This window comes from Dermochelys coriacea, chromosome 16 (assembly GCF_009764565.3).
Source record: "Dermochelys coriacea isolate rDerCor1 chromosome 16, rDerCor1.pri.v4, whole genome shotgun sequence".
Taxonomy (NCBI): domain Eukaryota; kingdom Metazoa; phylum Chordata; order Testudines; family Dermochelyidae; genus Dermochelys; species Dermochelys coriacea.
In genome coordinates, this window is record NC_050083.1 from 16,637,335 (window position 1) to 16,653,440 (window position 16,106).

Consider the following 16,106-nt stretch of genomic DNA (forward strand, 5'->3'; position numbering starts at 1 on the left):
CACCCACTGTGGAAATGCAGCCAATTCTGGGGTGGAAAATGGCAGCCAGCAAAGGTGCCATGTTGCTAACCTGGCGGTACTGGTGCCTGATCAGGGAGGGAGCAGAGCGGTGGAGCTGGGAAGAGGTGCTGCAGGGGTCTGTTGGCAGTGCTATACTGTTGGCAAAGAGTGGACCGGGCTATGTGTCTCCACGGCAAGATAGCAGGGCCTACAGCAACCGCTGTGGGGGGTGTGGGGGGTTATCATCATCAAGTGCAAGGGAAAACGACTCGCTGACATGCCTGGGAGCTTCTGGGAAAGAGCATCAGGCAGCGTGAGTGGGTCAGTGACTCAGCCCCTGGCACTCACACTCTGCTGAGGCAGTGCAGTGCTGGGGAAGCTGCTGCCTCCCTTTGTGTGAAGTTCATTTTTTATCTCCCTTGCCTGGCCCCCCCCAAATTCTCTCTTGCTAGCAGATCAGATCGGGGCTGGGGCCAGCTCACTGGGGCCCATGTATTCAATCATTTGCTCATTCTGCATCTGGATGAATTTCACTACTTGGAAAATTGAGAACCTGATCTCACTGACTAGAAGCATGTCCAGAGAAGGGCAGACACAGGACAAGTTTTCCTCTACATAACTTTGCCCAATGCACCGCCATTCTGACCCACGGCATCCCCTGCCCATGCCCCCCCCTCAGCTCTGCCAATGCGCTACCGTCCTGACCCACAACATCCGCTACTGTCCCATACCCCAGCCCCCACGCAGCTCTGCCAGCCCCCCTCATGAACTGTGTAGTTTGACTATGCGGACAAAGATCCACTGAGGATGAGGAGACCAACTTCCTCTCATGCTTGTAACCTGCAGCAGGATTTGAACACAGGTCCCTGGAGACTGCACTCCAAGTTGGGCAGGTTTCCACTCCCTGGGCTGGGAGGGGTGTGGAGTTGGTTTGCTGAGCCAGGGGTTGGGGTGAAACAATCACTGCCTGTAATTTTGGGCTAGGAATGAGAGACCGTGAAAGGTCTTGGGAAATACGTCTCCAAAAGAGTCTCTTTGGGGCTCTCCTTGGGGGCCGGAGAACAGAGGTCAGAGAGTGCAGAGATCCCCCGCTCCAAATACCCAACGGTCCAGGGTCACCAAAGATTTCCAAACTTGACTCCACTGAGAGAGGTGGCATGGGAAGCTGAGATTCCTCCTTCAGGGATAATGCCAGGGCAGGCACCTCTGACTGGCTCTCACCGGGGGAGTCTCCCTGTCCTGGCACAGGTGGGCGGGTGATGCTGCCAGCACAGCAACAGAAGATATGAGCGTGGGCATGCCAGGAATAATATGCTCAATTTGGCCTCCCCCCCAGCCAGAGAACAAGAGTAAGCACTTGAGATTGTGCAAGTGGAGTTTCCATATTGGCACATGAGAGATACGGCTCTGGATTTCCCCACAGAAGTTTCCACTATGGCGTGAGCTGTGCCAGCCAGCAGAGGAGGAGTATGAAAGGGTGCCAGCTCTGCCAGCATATCTGTATGCAATTGCTCCCCCACTTCCCAGGGCTGACGGACAGGGTTAATTCTTCCCAGGCTTGCAGAGGGACTGCAGGGACTCAAGTCAAGTCACAGCAAGAAGGAGCCCATCTCCAACCTGCAGATGCTAATCCTTCTACTCAAAAGCAGCAGTCTGCTCCCAAGCATTGCCTGCTGACACTCGCCCAGCTGGAATCCAAATGCTCTCTGCTAGAAGCAGAAAGGCCAAGAAGTTGGAAAATGCCAGCATTGTTTTGCATATGATGGACATGAACAACTCCCTTCAAGTTAGCTTGACACCCTCTGTGTGTAGCTTGCACTTTGTCCTGAATTACCCTGTAACTCTCCTAAATTAGGAGAGTTTCAGGACAATGCACAAGCCATACACTGAGGGACTCAAGTTGTACTTGCAATGGGAAAGCTGGGACAGATTCCGTACTCAGCTATGATGGTGTAAATCCAGAGCAACTCCTCTTACCTTGGGCTCACTCCAATGTAACTAAGAGCAGAATTCAGAATCTACACCAGACCTGAGGCCATGGGAAAATGCCCATTAACCCTTCCATCCTGAACAGCAGACTTGTTATATTCAAGGACAAACAGCTCTCTGGTGGAGTCAGGGACACCCCAAAAACAAGCTCCCCCAGGACCAGGACACACCCTGACATTCCAGCCAACTAACTGGGCTTTTCACAGTGACTTGGCTGCTGAGACCTGTGCATGTTCCAGCAGCTGCAAAGGGGTTAATGGAAACAACTCCTAAAATACAGTGTTTATGGTCTGAAATAAAAGCAAATTTGACTTCCTGCAGTAAAGCCAGGAGTGACATTAACAAGGAGAGGCCGTTCCAGATCAATCCAGGCCAGGGTTTTCTCCTCCTAAATTCAGTCCTGAGAGGCCAGCTCAGGTGAGCATAAAGATCCAGTTCAGACTTTCCTCTTCCTTAGTTTACATTAATCTCTCAGGGAATCCTCTACCTGTTTTGGGGCAGCCCAGCGAGTTCCCTAGGTAATGCTCCAACAGTCACAGGTAAATCCAGCACCGGCTTTTCCTGCCCAGCAGGAATGGATTCTGGACTGACTACACTTCTGAATCTGCAAAAAAGAAAAGGAGTACTTGTGGCACCTTTTCTTTTTTGCGAATACAGACTAACACGGCTGCTACTCTGAAACTTCTGAATCTGGTTACATGACAGTGAAACACTCAGCCTGGTTAGGGGCTGTACAAGCCCCTTGGTTCTAAATAGGGTGACCAGATGTCCTGATATTATCTGGACCATTCCACTATTGGGGCTTTGTCTTATATACGTGCCTCTTATCCCCCACAAGACCCTAATACCCCCCGGCCCATCCCAATTTTTCACACTAGCTATCAGGTCACCCTAGCCTTAAGGAACCTGCGAACACACTGCAGACAAATCAAACGATGAACAAGATGCCAGGAGGCACTGCCCTAAGAGATACAGGCAAATCAGGTGCTCAGATACCGCAGCAGTGAGCACAACAGACATGGGAGGGAGAATGAGACAACAGAAGTGTCAGGACAACGGGACCACTGGCAGGATCCAGCCCTCTTCGCCCCAGCCCTTTGCAGCGCTGGAGGAGGGTGTGGGTTGGCTGCACACCTCTCCTCACTCCCTTGAAACATGAGTCTTCCTGTCTTCCTCCACGCCCCTCAGAGCCGGTCCTGAGAAGCTCAGCTCGCAGCTGGCCCGCCACCTGCTGCACCTCCCCATACACAGCTTGGTTACCTAGCTCCAGCCAACTGTGTGGCAGCCATGCAGGTACCCTCATTACCACAGCCAGAGCAGCCAGCCAGCATCTCCTGGCCAAAGCCCTGGGGTGTATCTAATTGCAGATGCTGTGCGAGTCACTTTTTATTTATGGAGACACTTTCCCAGTCTGCTGAGCAAGGCCTGTTGGGGGTTTCCCACCCTGCTGGGACCGGAACCTGCCACATGGGCGTGTGGGGGAGGGGAGGCACAAGGTCCTTCTCCTTCTTTGTCTTTTTTGGATCTCTTTAAAACCACCGCCACCACATGGGAATCGCATCAATAAATATAATCACTCAATCAATAAGTGTGACGTCAACATCAATACGTTAATTGCACAACTGTCAAGAAATTCAGATGTAATGTCCCGCAACAACCAAACTCCGCCTGCCCCCCTTGGGTACACCCATGATGGGAGCAATTCTGCCCCCAGTGAAGCCAGAAGAAGTTTTACCCCAGACACCAACAGGACCAGGACTGGGTACCATATGAACACCCAACTTGCAGTATGAACAGGGAGACCAGATGCCCCCTGAGTGCGTCTAAGCTACTGAAAGAGGGGCAGTGATATTGGGTAGTTGAGCAGTACAGCGTGTCACATGGCTCAGCGCTGTGTAATCAGGTCTGTAATGTATTCACACATTGGGCAGAGTTAAGGTTGCTGAAGGAACCTTGCCTCTGAATTTTCCGGCATTGGATGCAGCATTGAGGAGGAGATTCCCAAATACACCAAACAGGATTTTTGCACTTAATGGGCCAAATTCCACTCTGAGTTGCTCCAGTGGGGTTTGCACCAGAGTAATAGAGATCAGACTCTAGCTCAGAGTGAACTACTAAACAGCTAGAGAGTCAGTGATTGAAGGTGTAAAACAAAGCCTGTGCAGAAGGAGATTTAAGCTCTGCAGTGGAACGGTGCCTCTGAAATTCCACATCAGAACTGTCCTGCATTGACACAAGGCAATCCACACCAACGGGCTGCCCTGGGGTGACACAGAGATGGGGTTTCACTTGTTGTCCCACCTCACATGACAAACATCCTCTTTTGCTTTGACTGGTGAAATGCATTTAACTTTCTAGAAACGTTTCCCCCACCCTCTCCTCCCACATTTGGTCCCCTGGATTTTGGAAGAGCAAGAGACAGTCTGCCACAAAATACACCTCTGCAAAGGAGACAAACTGTTGCTCATGGAGATCACATCAGCCCTCAGCAGCTCTAACTTCACCAGAACTTCCCCATTCCCAGGAACGCTGCTGGTTGGATGGGAGGGTTGGGATCAAAAACCCCTCCTGGCTCCTTATACCCCATCCCCACCCCCTCGAGCAGTACACCCCTTCTACTTGCTTTCTCTGTACTCACATCATCATCCTGGACGCTCAGGGGAATATCCAGCATGCACATCTGCATGGGCTGAACCAGAGCTTTCTGCACATTGAACAAAGGTTTTGCCTCCATCTTCGCAGTGCTGGAAAGATTTCTCTCTCCCTCTTTTTCTCTCTCTTTCCTTCCAATTCTTAGACTAAGAGTAAGTGCAGCCCTGGAGATGAAGTAGATTGAAGCTCTCCCTTTGATCAGCTTTGCCAGTGCATCTTGCCAACAGCTGCTGCTTCTGCTGCACTAAGAGGTCTTATTTCCTTCCTTGCAAATCAAAGAGCCGTGGAGCCACACCAAGAGGCTTTCTGTGTGCGTGTGCAGCCAGCGATGTTCTCGAGATCTGAGAAACAGCCCTTCTCTGTAAGCGTGCCACAACATGCTCCTTTCCCCAGCCTCTCTTCCTCTCACTCGGTGTGATGATCTATGCTGCTAGCTCCTGCTGCCGCTTTGCACCGGCGCAGGGTTTCCAGCCTCATCTACATGCATGGCACTCGCAAACCCCTGTCATTGTCTCCAAGCCACAACAGGTCCTGCCTGCTGTTGATTTCCTATTAGGATTGAACTGTGTCTGCTGTAGCTACAGCATTTCCCTGTGGTTGTTGTGTCAGGTAGGCAAGCAGTGTTGGAGGAATAGGTGTGTGGGGAGGGCAAACTTCAGCCTTAGCCTCCCCCTTTTCTTTCCTTCTTCCATCCCTCTCTTGTATAGTGTAAGGCACCATTTCAGACAAATGCTTCTCTATGCTCACAGGGGCACCAGGAGGCTCAAATAATTCATGCCCAGAGAGCACTGGGGGTTCCTGTTATGGAAGAGCAGTGCATTGCTAAAACGGACCAGGTGAGATTCTCAATCATTTCACTCGTGAAAAGCTTTGCCCCATGGGCCAGGCAATGCCATCCATCAGGGAGCCTTGCCAGGCACAGAGTCCATTGCATTGTGCCCTGAGTTTGACATGGGGCTTTGCTGGAGGCATGTTCCAGGCGTGGAGCATGTCCCCCCATAATGTCCATCAGCGGTGACTGGATCGGTGTCAGCGGAGAGCTCTCTCCCCACTGGGAGTTTAGTGTCCCTGCCTCCATGGGTCAGTCCCCCGCAGCAAACCCCGTTCCTAGGACCCTTCTGCTCACCAATATTAGGAGCACAACTCTTGGGTTCAGAGGAGGAAAAGAGAGACCTGCTGGGGCAACTGCACTGGCCTCCAGCATCTGGAGACTGGGGACCCAGAGAAACGAGGCTGCTGATCACCATATGGATGCGTCACAGAACAGGGCTCCTGGGGTGTCTCCGCCCAGTACTTGTGTCCTCCTGGCCTTTCCTGGGGGATGGGCACTGGCTGGAGAGAGGCTTCTCCCCAAGGAAGCACGGCTCTGCTGCTTTCGCCCTTCGCTCAGCTCTGCTGTGCACAGCTCAGCACCTCACCCTGCAGCAGAGCACCAGCTCCAGCTGGATGGTAAGGCCACTCCACGCCATGGCCCACTGCCCTTATCCCCACCAGGGCCTGAAATCAGGCCTGTCCCGTCAGGTGGAAATGGCCAGTCACAAAGGAGCAGGCCAGAGGGCTCAGGTCACTGGGCCCAGTGAGCAGACTGGAAGTGGCTGGAATCCCCTGGGTGCTCTCTGCAGGGCTAGTTCTAGATTCCAGCAGGTACGATTTCAAATGGCTCTGCCAGGTCCCTACTAACGAAAGCGACCCTCACAACCAGCACCCTTCCAGGTAGTCTCTGTAGACAGGCCAAGGGCGGAGTAGACAGGGAGTGTAAACTCCCATCTGTCGCATCGGTGACAGAGAGCTGCCCTGCCTCGGCCCGCACTGACCCTCCTGGACCCTTACCCCGGCACCTGGCAGCAGTGCCAACTTGGGCACATAGAACATTTCGCCTTGGCTGTGCGGCTTGAGAGGCCTTTCAAAATCACACTGGGTATATTCACCAGCGGCTAAGAGAGCCCCTGGGCAGCAGGTGGGGGGGCACAGCATGTTGGGGCGCAGTGAATGGGAACCACTCGGCTCTGGGCACACACAAGGAGGCCTGAATCTCCACTGCCCCTGCTGTTTTACCTCCATCCAGCTGGCCTTGGCCACAGGGCCTGGCCTGGAGCATACGTGGATTTCCCGGGGAGCACGGGCAGGGACCTGTTGGGGTTTGCATTCCTCTGCCATTAGGTAACCGGCTGCTCAGCGCTCAGCCTCGGAGCCGCGGCCGCTCTCTTCCTGCCCTTCTCCGACGTGGGTGCGTCACTCGCACACAAGCCAGAGCTGTCCAAGCCACTGGGCCCGGGCAGGCCTCACACATGCACAGCCTCATGGGGAAAAGCTACAGCCTCCTCTGTGCAACTGCCTCTCAGGGCAGGGGGCCTGGCACGCTCCGTCAGCCCTGCTGAGCTAGCCTGTCCCGGGCACATGGGAGGGGACTTTCCCAGCCTCCTGCTGGAACTGTTCCCCAGGCTCCAGCTACCCGGAGCGGGGGGCTGTGCCTACTAGAGGCAATGCTGCCTCAGGCACAGCAACATCCCTGTCTAGTAGCGTAAACCAGGACACTGCCGGGAGAGACTGAGATCCAGAGTGTTCCCTCCATTACACTGTGGTAAATCCGCAGGGCCTCTACTGAGCTCCGTGGGCCCAGGGTTTGCTACCCAGGGCCTGCGCTCAGGGCGACAACCGAGAGGGTGGGGTTAAATACCACCTTTGTACCACACAGTTGCCAACTTGCATGTAGTAAATACGCATCCCGACCTTCACAATAAGCCAAAAATCAAGATAATCCCATTACAAAACAAGGCCAAAACAATCCAATCCCTAAGAACCCCAACACTCTAAGTGACTAGGCCCCCCAGCATGCAGTCTGGGACTGTGATGGGCCCTCTGTGCACCCCTGACTCTCTCCCCTCATTGTCCCTGCTTGCCCCTTGCCCCCCCTTGCCTCTGCTTGCCAGGAGCCAATCAAAACAAAAGAAGCAATGAGCTACAAGCCAAACAAGCAACAAGCCAAAAACTAGCCAACAAGCAACTCACAACCCAATTAAGCCAAAACCAAGCCCAATTTCTGTGTTTTCCCCCCATGGGTTTGGCATGTCTGCCGCCCATGGTTTGAGCTTGTCCAGGGGCCTGCCTGGCTCTCGGATGGTTAGAGCAGCTCTGAGGTTGCTCTAATGGGAGCTCAGGCTGCCATATGGCTCATGGGCAGCTGAGAATAGCCAGAGCATTCCAGCCACACCCTCTTCTTCTCTCTAACCATCCCCACTATGCCCCCATGCTGGGGACTGTGAGGGGACCAGTGTAGAACCCATATGTTCTTCCTACACCAGTCACGATGGCTCCTACCCAAAGGCCACTTTATGCTTACAGAAGCCCTTAAAGCAATGGGGAATCAGTCCTAAAGGACTGACCCCGGCATTGCTGAGAGGGGAATTTGCCCCCAGCAGTGCCAGGGGAGGGGCTCTTTCATAGGCTTTACCAGCTGGATGGCGCTTAAAGCCTCCAGTGCAAACCAATACCTTCTGCTAGCACCCCTAAAAAAGGGGGCCTTTAATGCACCCCATTAGTGCTGTGCAAGGCTCTACAAGAGGGTGGGGTGAGCAATTCCTCCCTGCTCCTGTGCTGATCAGCTCATGCTCTAAAGCAGGAGACTGGAGTCCTCTGTGTAGTATGGTCTATAAGGACCTTTAGTTCCCTTCCCCTGGGGTTGGAGCTCAAGTCCCAACTACATTTCCAGTGATGGTAGGTGCAGGGGATCATGATTTCAGACCCTGCTCTGAAGACCCAAGTTCAAATCCTGGCTCCAGTATACACAGCCCAGCTCACACCACAAACCACAGTGGGACACATCCCTACAGTAACAAGCCAGGGGGCACAGCTCAGGCTCGCCAGCAGACCACGCAATGAACTAGTGTATGTGGGCACTGGCAGAATCGACATCTGGAGAAGGAAAATGAGGTCAGGTTCAAGCCCTGAAGTCCTCTAGGAGTACAGTTCCCTGGCTCTTTCCCATGGAAGCCTCTGCAATTAATTAAGTGGTGATATGGAAACCGAGGCCCATTGTCCGCCTGGTGGATGTGTCTGTCCCCGTCCCCGGTGGCAGCAGAAAGAGAAAAGCAACAGGGGTAATTGTCTCCAAGCCAGCACATGGCTGGCACGGGGCCAGTGCCTGCTCCGCAAGCCCCAGAGCTCAGTGACCTCTGCGTAGGGCAGCCATAAAGCTGTCAAAGAGGGGAAATAACCTCTCAGGGAGAGTCAGAAACCACGCAAAAGACTTTGAAAGAAAAACAAAACATTAAGTCCCTGGACTGGCCCAAGGGAAAGGCTGGTGCCACTTGCAACAGAGGACCATGGGCAGCGAGAGACTGGGGGGCTACACAGGGCAGGCCCACCTAGAACAAGCAGCAGCTGGATCTGGTGGAAAGGTGGCTGAAGGGAAGGTTAAGGGTTTGCTCTGCCAGGGAGGCACCAGCAGAGGCCCAGCAATGGGGCTCCAGGCTATTACTCCTTTGCATTCACAACGTTCATAGCCCCCCATCCTACATTCAGCTCCATGTCCCTGGACAACAGGCAGCAATTCTCACCCGTGATGGACTCCCAGGCTTAAGCCAACCCTGCTGTTGCTGACAGCATCTTAAAACTAGAGCCCTGGGACTGCTGGTCAGGGAGGTGACCAGCTTTATATGATCTCCAGAGGAGAATCCACCGAACATGATCCCAGCATGCACTGAGCTCAGGTAAAACCTGGGGTGGATTCTTAGGGGGAATCAGGCTCTTCCTTGGTCCCCATCAGGTATCTGAAGTCATTGCCAGGATACCACAAGCTTCTCCATCTACGAAGGATGTTTCATTCCCCTTCACTGTTCTCCCAACAGCTCTGGTAGGATGGGGAAACTAGTGACCCTATCCCAGGAGCTTTGAAGAATGGCTTCATCAGGGATCTTCAACAGGAGTGGAATGCAGAGATTGCCCTTGCTCATGACAGTCGCCAAGCCAGCCACTTTCCAGAAGGATCCCAAGGGACTTAGGCATATGGCCGCAATTCCACCTCATCAATTTTGCACAGGAGCTTGGGGTTGATTGTTTCCTGCAGGTCCAGCCACACAGCTGGCAACCATTGTTGGGAAAACTCCACTTTCCAGTAAAGGTCTCGTCAGGAAAGGAATGACTCCAGGGAAGTTCACCAGGGATTCCTACGCAGGTCCCCGTGGGCTCTGACTGGTCCATCACTGCCCTAATGATAGACAACTGCCTGTCTGGGACATGCACCTATCCCAACGCAGGGTGGTTGTTAACCCCCAAGGTCCTTTATGAAAATGCTCCCAGGTTTTCAGCTGTGAGACTGATTGCCCAGCAGATCCCTGCAGAGTGTAAGGAAAAGGCTGCTGTTTGAGGTTTGCCCATCATCAGTTCAACTTAGGGTACTGAAGCTAGCATTTGTAAACAAAAAGGCCTTGTCTACACTGAAATTTTAGCCACTGGTGTAGCTGCGATGGTGCAAATCCAAAGCATAGACACCATTTACAAAGACCTGGCACAGATTTGTACCGGGTGACTTAAAAACGCAGCATAGCCAAGGCCTTAGGGGAACAGACAGCTCACAGGAGACAGTGTTCACCAAGGGTTGCACAATCTGACCTGAAGGTTTTACAAGTCAAACATCAAAGGCTCCACGATATTAAAGAAATCCCACAAAGACAATGGAAAGTTTGCTTTCCAAAGGAAATCACAACCCCGTGAGCTGTCTGCAACTCAAACGTAGCAGCATCCTGCTCACACAGGAGAACGTGAAACTCAGGAGAAACACCTTGAAATGAACCTTTTTGTTTTCACTGGCCCAAGCTGATAGAAATGTAAATAGGAAATAAAACAGTCTGAGGAATGAAAAGTAAATAAGGTTTCCAAGAAGTTCTTCCCCTTTGATACCCAGCAGTAACAGAGGGAGGAAATCTCGTTTTATAAACACAGAAATCTTATCCTCACAGAGTCCCTCTACAGAATCCCGCTGGGTGGGACTAGCAAAGAGCCTAAGGGCCAGATTTACAAAGGTATTTAGGCACCTAGTCGGATTCACAAATGTGCCCAAGCAGGTCAGGTGCCTAAGTCCCATTGAAAGTCAATGGAAGTTAGGCATCTAACTCACTTAGGCACTTTTGTCAATCCCACTTGATGCCTATCTGCATCTTTAGGCACCTAAGATACCTTTGCCAGTCTGGCCCTAAGGGACATAAGAACAGAAGCCGCACTGACTTCCAGTCCCTGAATGGCGAAGAAGCATTTTGAACATTCCACCCTCATTCCCAATAAAGCTTATTTCTGCCACAGGATCTCCATACACCTGGCTATTTCTGTTCCTTGCGTTCACTTTCCTTCTGCAGCGGAGCAAGTCAGGTAAAGCCCAGTGTTGCTGCCAGTTGCCCTGAAGATGAGGATGTGGATTAGTTGACATGCTCTCCATCTTCAATCAGAGAGTTCAACTCCTAGTAAATTCCACTGCCTGAACTGTCTCCCAAGTCCACGGAATGCCATGAACTCCCATCACCCTGCAAACTCCCTTGCTCCCCAGAAGAGACAGGCATGTGAAATTCATTTGCAATCAAGACCTTATGAAGTGCCTTTTAATAAATTCAGAGCGCCAATTAGCAATGCAAACTGAACAGCTATCGAGCATTAAAAGGGAAAACCAATTAGTTTTCACGGGATTCCTCCACGCCTTTAACACTTGATGTATTTTGATTTTTAAGCTCCTGTGTGGGTTGGCATTTCACACCAGGACCTGAACGTAGCGGAGATCCCAGTTGCTATCGTTACTTAATTCCAAATAGAAAATGAGCTGTTGGTTTTGCTCACCATCAGTCAAACAGGTATCTAGGATATGGCAGAGATGGGCTCTGTCTCCATGGAGACAACCATATGCAACAACCACCTAACCGATGGAGCAAAAAAAAAAAAAAAAAAAATCAGATACAGATGCATCTCGAGCTGCCTGTTTTGTTTGGGGGGGGGGAGGAGAGGGGAACAAAGGGGGTGTTTTTAGGAAATGGCACCAAAATAGCAGAGGGGCTGCTTCTTACACCGGAGCAGGAGGGAATGGCAGGTATCTATGAACCTCATTTCTGCTTCTTAATGCATCTTCATTCATCAGTTAAAAAAAAAAAAGAAGCTCTGTTGCTTGCAATCCAACTGCCTTATTCAAGACTAAAGTGCTTTCTCCAGCTGAAATAAATCCCCCAGGAGTTGGTAACATTGAGCTGTCATGAAGGGTATTTCATCTGGAGGAGGAGAAGGGGGGTGATCTTTACTTGGGGTTGCTATGGTTACAAAATTTATTGAGTTTCCATAGAAAACCCCCTGCTTCTGAAGAGCTTGTAATCTGCCAGAGGCCATTTCTGTAGGCAGTTCCGTTTCTGCTGGACACCCTTGGTTTCTGGGTGCGCTGACAGACAGAGATACAGGTCGTAATCAGCGTCTGCTTCATCAGCAAGATGGGGTCGAGCGACAGAGACCTGATGAATGTCACACCATAGAACACAGCACACACACGGCACAGAGGCATGGATGCACATGTCCTGTGCATCCATCCAGTCACCCCCTCAACAGCCCACCATATGCATGAAGACAGACCCCACAAATATGCACACGAGCTGCATGCATGCACTAATAAATACCTCCACATTTCTTTGATAAAAACAGCTGCCCCATTCCATCACTCACCCTGGCTCCCCAGGTATTAAAAACCAAAAACACGTGGCAAACCAGAGCCCTTCTGCAGTGCAGGGATAGGTAGAAACACAAAGGCCGCTCTGCAGGTGATACGATCCCTGTTATGTCCCTTGCCCTCTATTACTGCCCGGGTGTGGTGCCTTATCAGTGTGATTGAGTCAGTTCTACAGAACATCGTCTGTATTTGTTGTTGCCTTCCCTGGACATGGACAGTCATGGAAACTGGACCTCCATCCCACACCGAGCATTGCCTACAACAGGATGTTGTCGGTGAGTGACTCACTTCTGGACGGAGACACAGCATGTGTCTAACAGCTGTTCTTTAACGGCCATGCCTCCCAAATGACATCTGTCAACTTTTCCCCTCCAGCCCTGGTGTTTTGCTCACACTCCCTGACAACGCTACCTAGCCTCCCCAGACAAGCCTGGCATTGCTCTTGAGTCACATGGGGCACTGAGAGGATGTCAGCCAAGAGAGGGGTTGGAAACTGAGCAATCTATCTTGCTGTTTACCTAGAAACCAGCTGTCTGCCCACATGATACAAAGATGTCCGCTATTCACTGTGCTACCGGCCAGGTTACCACCAACCCGGCACAGAGCAAGGGTGGAAGCAGATGGATTTTTGACTGCATAGTGGGGAGGGAGATGAGGATTCAGTCCTGTGTCTGCCACATGATGGGACATAGCCTCTCGTTTCCTGAGCTCCGAGGGTTGGGGAGGGGCTAGCCTGGCAGGGCCAATAGCTGGGATACAGAATGGTGTATCCAGTGGGGCAGGAGGTAGTTCTGAGCCATTGTGGGGGCGGGGAAAAGGTGCAGCTTGCTGTTTCGTGACTCTCTAGAGTCGTTTGTTTTGGGTCACTGTACTCCCTTGAGTTCATCACTCCCACCCCTGCACGCCCCATAACTTAAACCCATTATTTCCCTCCCCCCATGGCAAATTCATCTTAAAAACCCAACCATCTGTTTTCTCAGCGATAGGGCAGCCTGTGCACTGCATTAGGGATCTGTGAGCCTGCCCCCCCCCCGCCATCTAGACTGGCAAAAGTAGAGATCCTACAGATGGGATATAGACTGGATTTACTGCTGAATTAGATTTGTTTTTCATACTCCCTCTCCCCCACCCCAGCCTCTCCTAAGCTTTAACACGATCCCTAGAGAGAGTGTGTTAAGGTGTCAGACCTGCAGTGTTTCGATTTGGTATTAGGTCACAGGGGTTGGCCTGTCCTAGCTGGCCCCGGTGACTCAGACTCTCCCCTCCCCGTGCGTACACACACACATGCTCACACACATACACACTATTCCATCGAGTTGAGACAGCAGCAGCTGTCAGAGAGGAATCCCCTGTCAAGAGCGGGGAGCATTCCTGAGCCGGGTATAAACACCATTCCAGAGCCCTGCGTCATTCCTGACTAATCCCGCCCAGCCAAGGGGAGTAATACCAGTGCAAGCACCCTGGCCCCCCATTGTCGTCCCCCCCCCCAGCACGAGCACCTGCCCAGGTCTGCGGCTGGAGCAAAGCTGGGACTTCTGCGATAGACCAGTGTGCCAGCTGGCTCCACTCTGACCAGCTTGCTTCATCAGATGGCTGCACTGCATATGAATACACCAGCCCAGCTGCAACTTAGTACCGCCCTCTGCAGTGTGCTAGGCCGGTAGGGCTCACTGTCTTTTCTGCCCCGGATTGACCTCCGGGCCTCCTGCCTCACCATCTTTCCAGCGGAGGACTTCCGGAGATGCTGTAAAGTCTGCCACCGACATTCCTTTTATCAACCAGAAGGGATGCTACTGAGCAACAAAAGGCATGTCCCACCTCCACAGCTGGGCTGTCTCCCCAGCACTCCCAGCCCTTCCCAGTAAATCCCAGCAAAGGAATCCTGTTTGGATTCTTCCCCATCCAAAAATGGCATTCCCATGCATCCAAAAGGAGCAAAGGGTGGGTAATAGCAGCAAGAGGCTGCTTCCCGCCATGTGCAGCCCCGTTGCCCCTCTAGCCAGCCTATCTCCCCCTCCCTGCGTCTGGTTAACACTCCCCTGAAGGCATCGTTCCTGGGGAATAGGGAGAGGGGAGGTTTGAGAAATAAGAGGCAGTTCTCAGGCACACTTGAGAGTCTAGGCACCCGGGGAGCACACGGACAGCTCCATCAGAACCACTTTAATCTGCTTCCCCATTGTGCTCTCACAGGGGACAGGTCACCCCATTAGGGCCTGATGAGGCAGAGAAGCTGAGTGGCTATGGAGCAGGTGATTAGCCCCTAGGGAGGGCAAAGCTTGATGCATTTGAAACTCCCAAGAGCCAGGAAAGGACCTTTCTCTGGGGCAGATGGAGAGAAGAGGGGCCCATTTCAAAACCAGGCACCCATGTGACACAGGCGTGCACAAGAACCAAGGCCACTGTGAGCAGAAGCTATGCAGTTGCACGTGCAAAAGAGGTAGCTACAGGTGCAGTGCCCTGCTTGGGCCCAACGGGCGCAGAGAGGGGTAAAGCAACAGCTCTGAAGGCCCCACACAAGGCAGCCCCCCTATCCCCAACACACCACCCAGCCAACCCCAAGCCTGCAGGAGCTGCGGGGCCCAGAAGCCAGTCTGGTGGCAGGTGAGGCTCTGGCTGCCTTGGCTGGAGAATCCACAGGTGCCCTGGGGCTGGCAGAAATGAGGACACAAGCAAGCTGCCGCCATCTCGACAGTTACCAATTATCATTCTTCTGCAAGGGCTGCAGAGACAAGATTCCTCGAATATCCAGGGAACCTGCACGCCTGGGTGATGCAGTCAGAACCCCAGCAGGGCGGGGTGCTTCCCCGTGTGCAAGCACACATGTAAACAGGTGTCTACCAGAGAGTGCGTGTGTGCACACAAAGGAGAGCGCTGTGTGCAGGAAGGGCTCCTCTCCTCACAGCAGAAGCACCCACAAACTCACAGGCATTAGGCACGGCCTAGGATCCTCCTTCCCCTCCCAGTCAGCGCAGGATTGTTCCTGTCAGCACAGAGCTGCCTTCTCCAGGGCTTACTGAGGAGGCTTCTACCGCCTCCCTCTGGAGACTATTCCACAGCCCAGCCCATCGCACGGAGGACTGGATGTTGTTTCCTGATACTAATACTCCTTTTCTTAATTTAATCTAATAACTCCTAGTTCTACCCCCTTGCTCCACCCTTCACAGCCCTACTTCTTCCTGGGTGCTTTACAGCCTCCAGTTATCAGCAGCCCATTCTCACTCCCCACCCTCTTCTTTTGACAGATGGGGAAACTGAGGCACACACCGGCTAAGTGACTTGCCCAGGGACTACACAGAGAGTCTGTGGCAGAGCAGGAATTGAACCTGGGTCTCCCATGGCCCAGACGAGCATGCAAACCACTGGATCATCCTTCCTCTCCTGGGTGGATCAACAGAAGGGGCAATATGTATGCATAGAGATGTATATACCTCTGTATGTGGTAAGCACATATGGAGCTCTTTTTCCTTGCCTTCTCATTTCTGAGCCCTTAGGACACACTCAGGTCACTTTTTCAAACTTTTCTCCCCAGCCACGTGAGCTATACACTTTTTAAAAATGAAAGCCGAAATTCTCATAGAAACCTTGTCTCTAGGGGCTGGGGCTCAAAGCAAATATTGTGACATTTGACAGCACTACAACAATCTAAATAGACAAAAGCCAGGAGATCCTACAGACAGTGAACTGCAGCACAAAGCGATGAATTGCTGTGCCTGGAGTCACACAGGAAGGCTGTCCTTCCTCTCAGTGCTTGCTTTGCAGTGCTGGCCTTTTCTAC

The 16,106-nt window shown here is 52.3% G+C and overlaps 1 protein-coding gene across 4 annotated transcripts in view; it reads right to left on the reverse strand.

The window, feature by feature from the left end:
• Positions 1-16,106, reverse strand: part of RALGDS (ral guanine nucleotide dissociation stimulator) — a 101,883-nt gene that overhangs the window by 69,821 nt on the left and 15,956 nt on the right. Inside the window, exon 1 of one of the 4 annotated variants that reach the window (XM_038375084.2) lies at positions 4,628-5,123. The exons of 2 other annotated variants lie outside the window; for them this stretch is intronic. In XM_038375084.2, coding sequence (XP_038231012.1) covers positions 4,628-4,723 — 96 coding nt within the window. In that variant the 5' untranslated portion in view covers positions 4,724-5,123. Of the gene's footprint in view, positions 1-4,627; positions 5,124-16,106 lie in introns of those variants that run through there. One more of the 4 variants, XM_038375083.2, reaches the window with a different exon arrangement.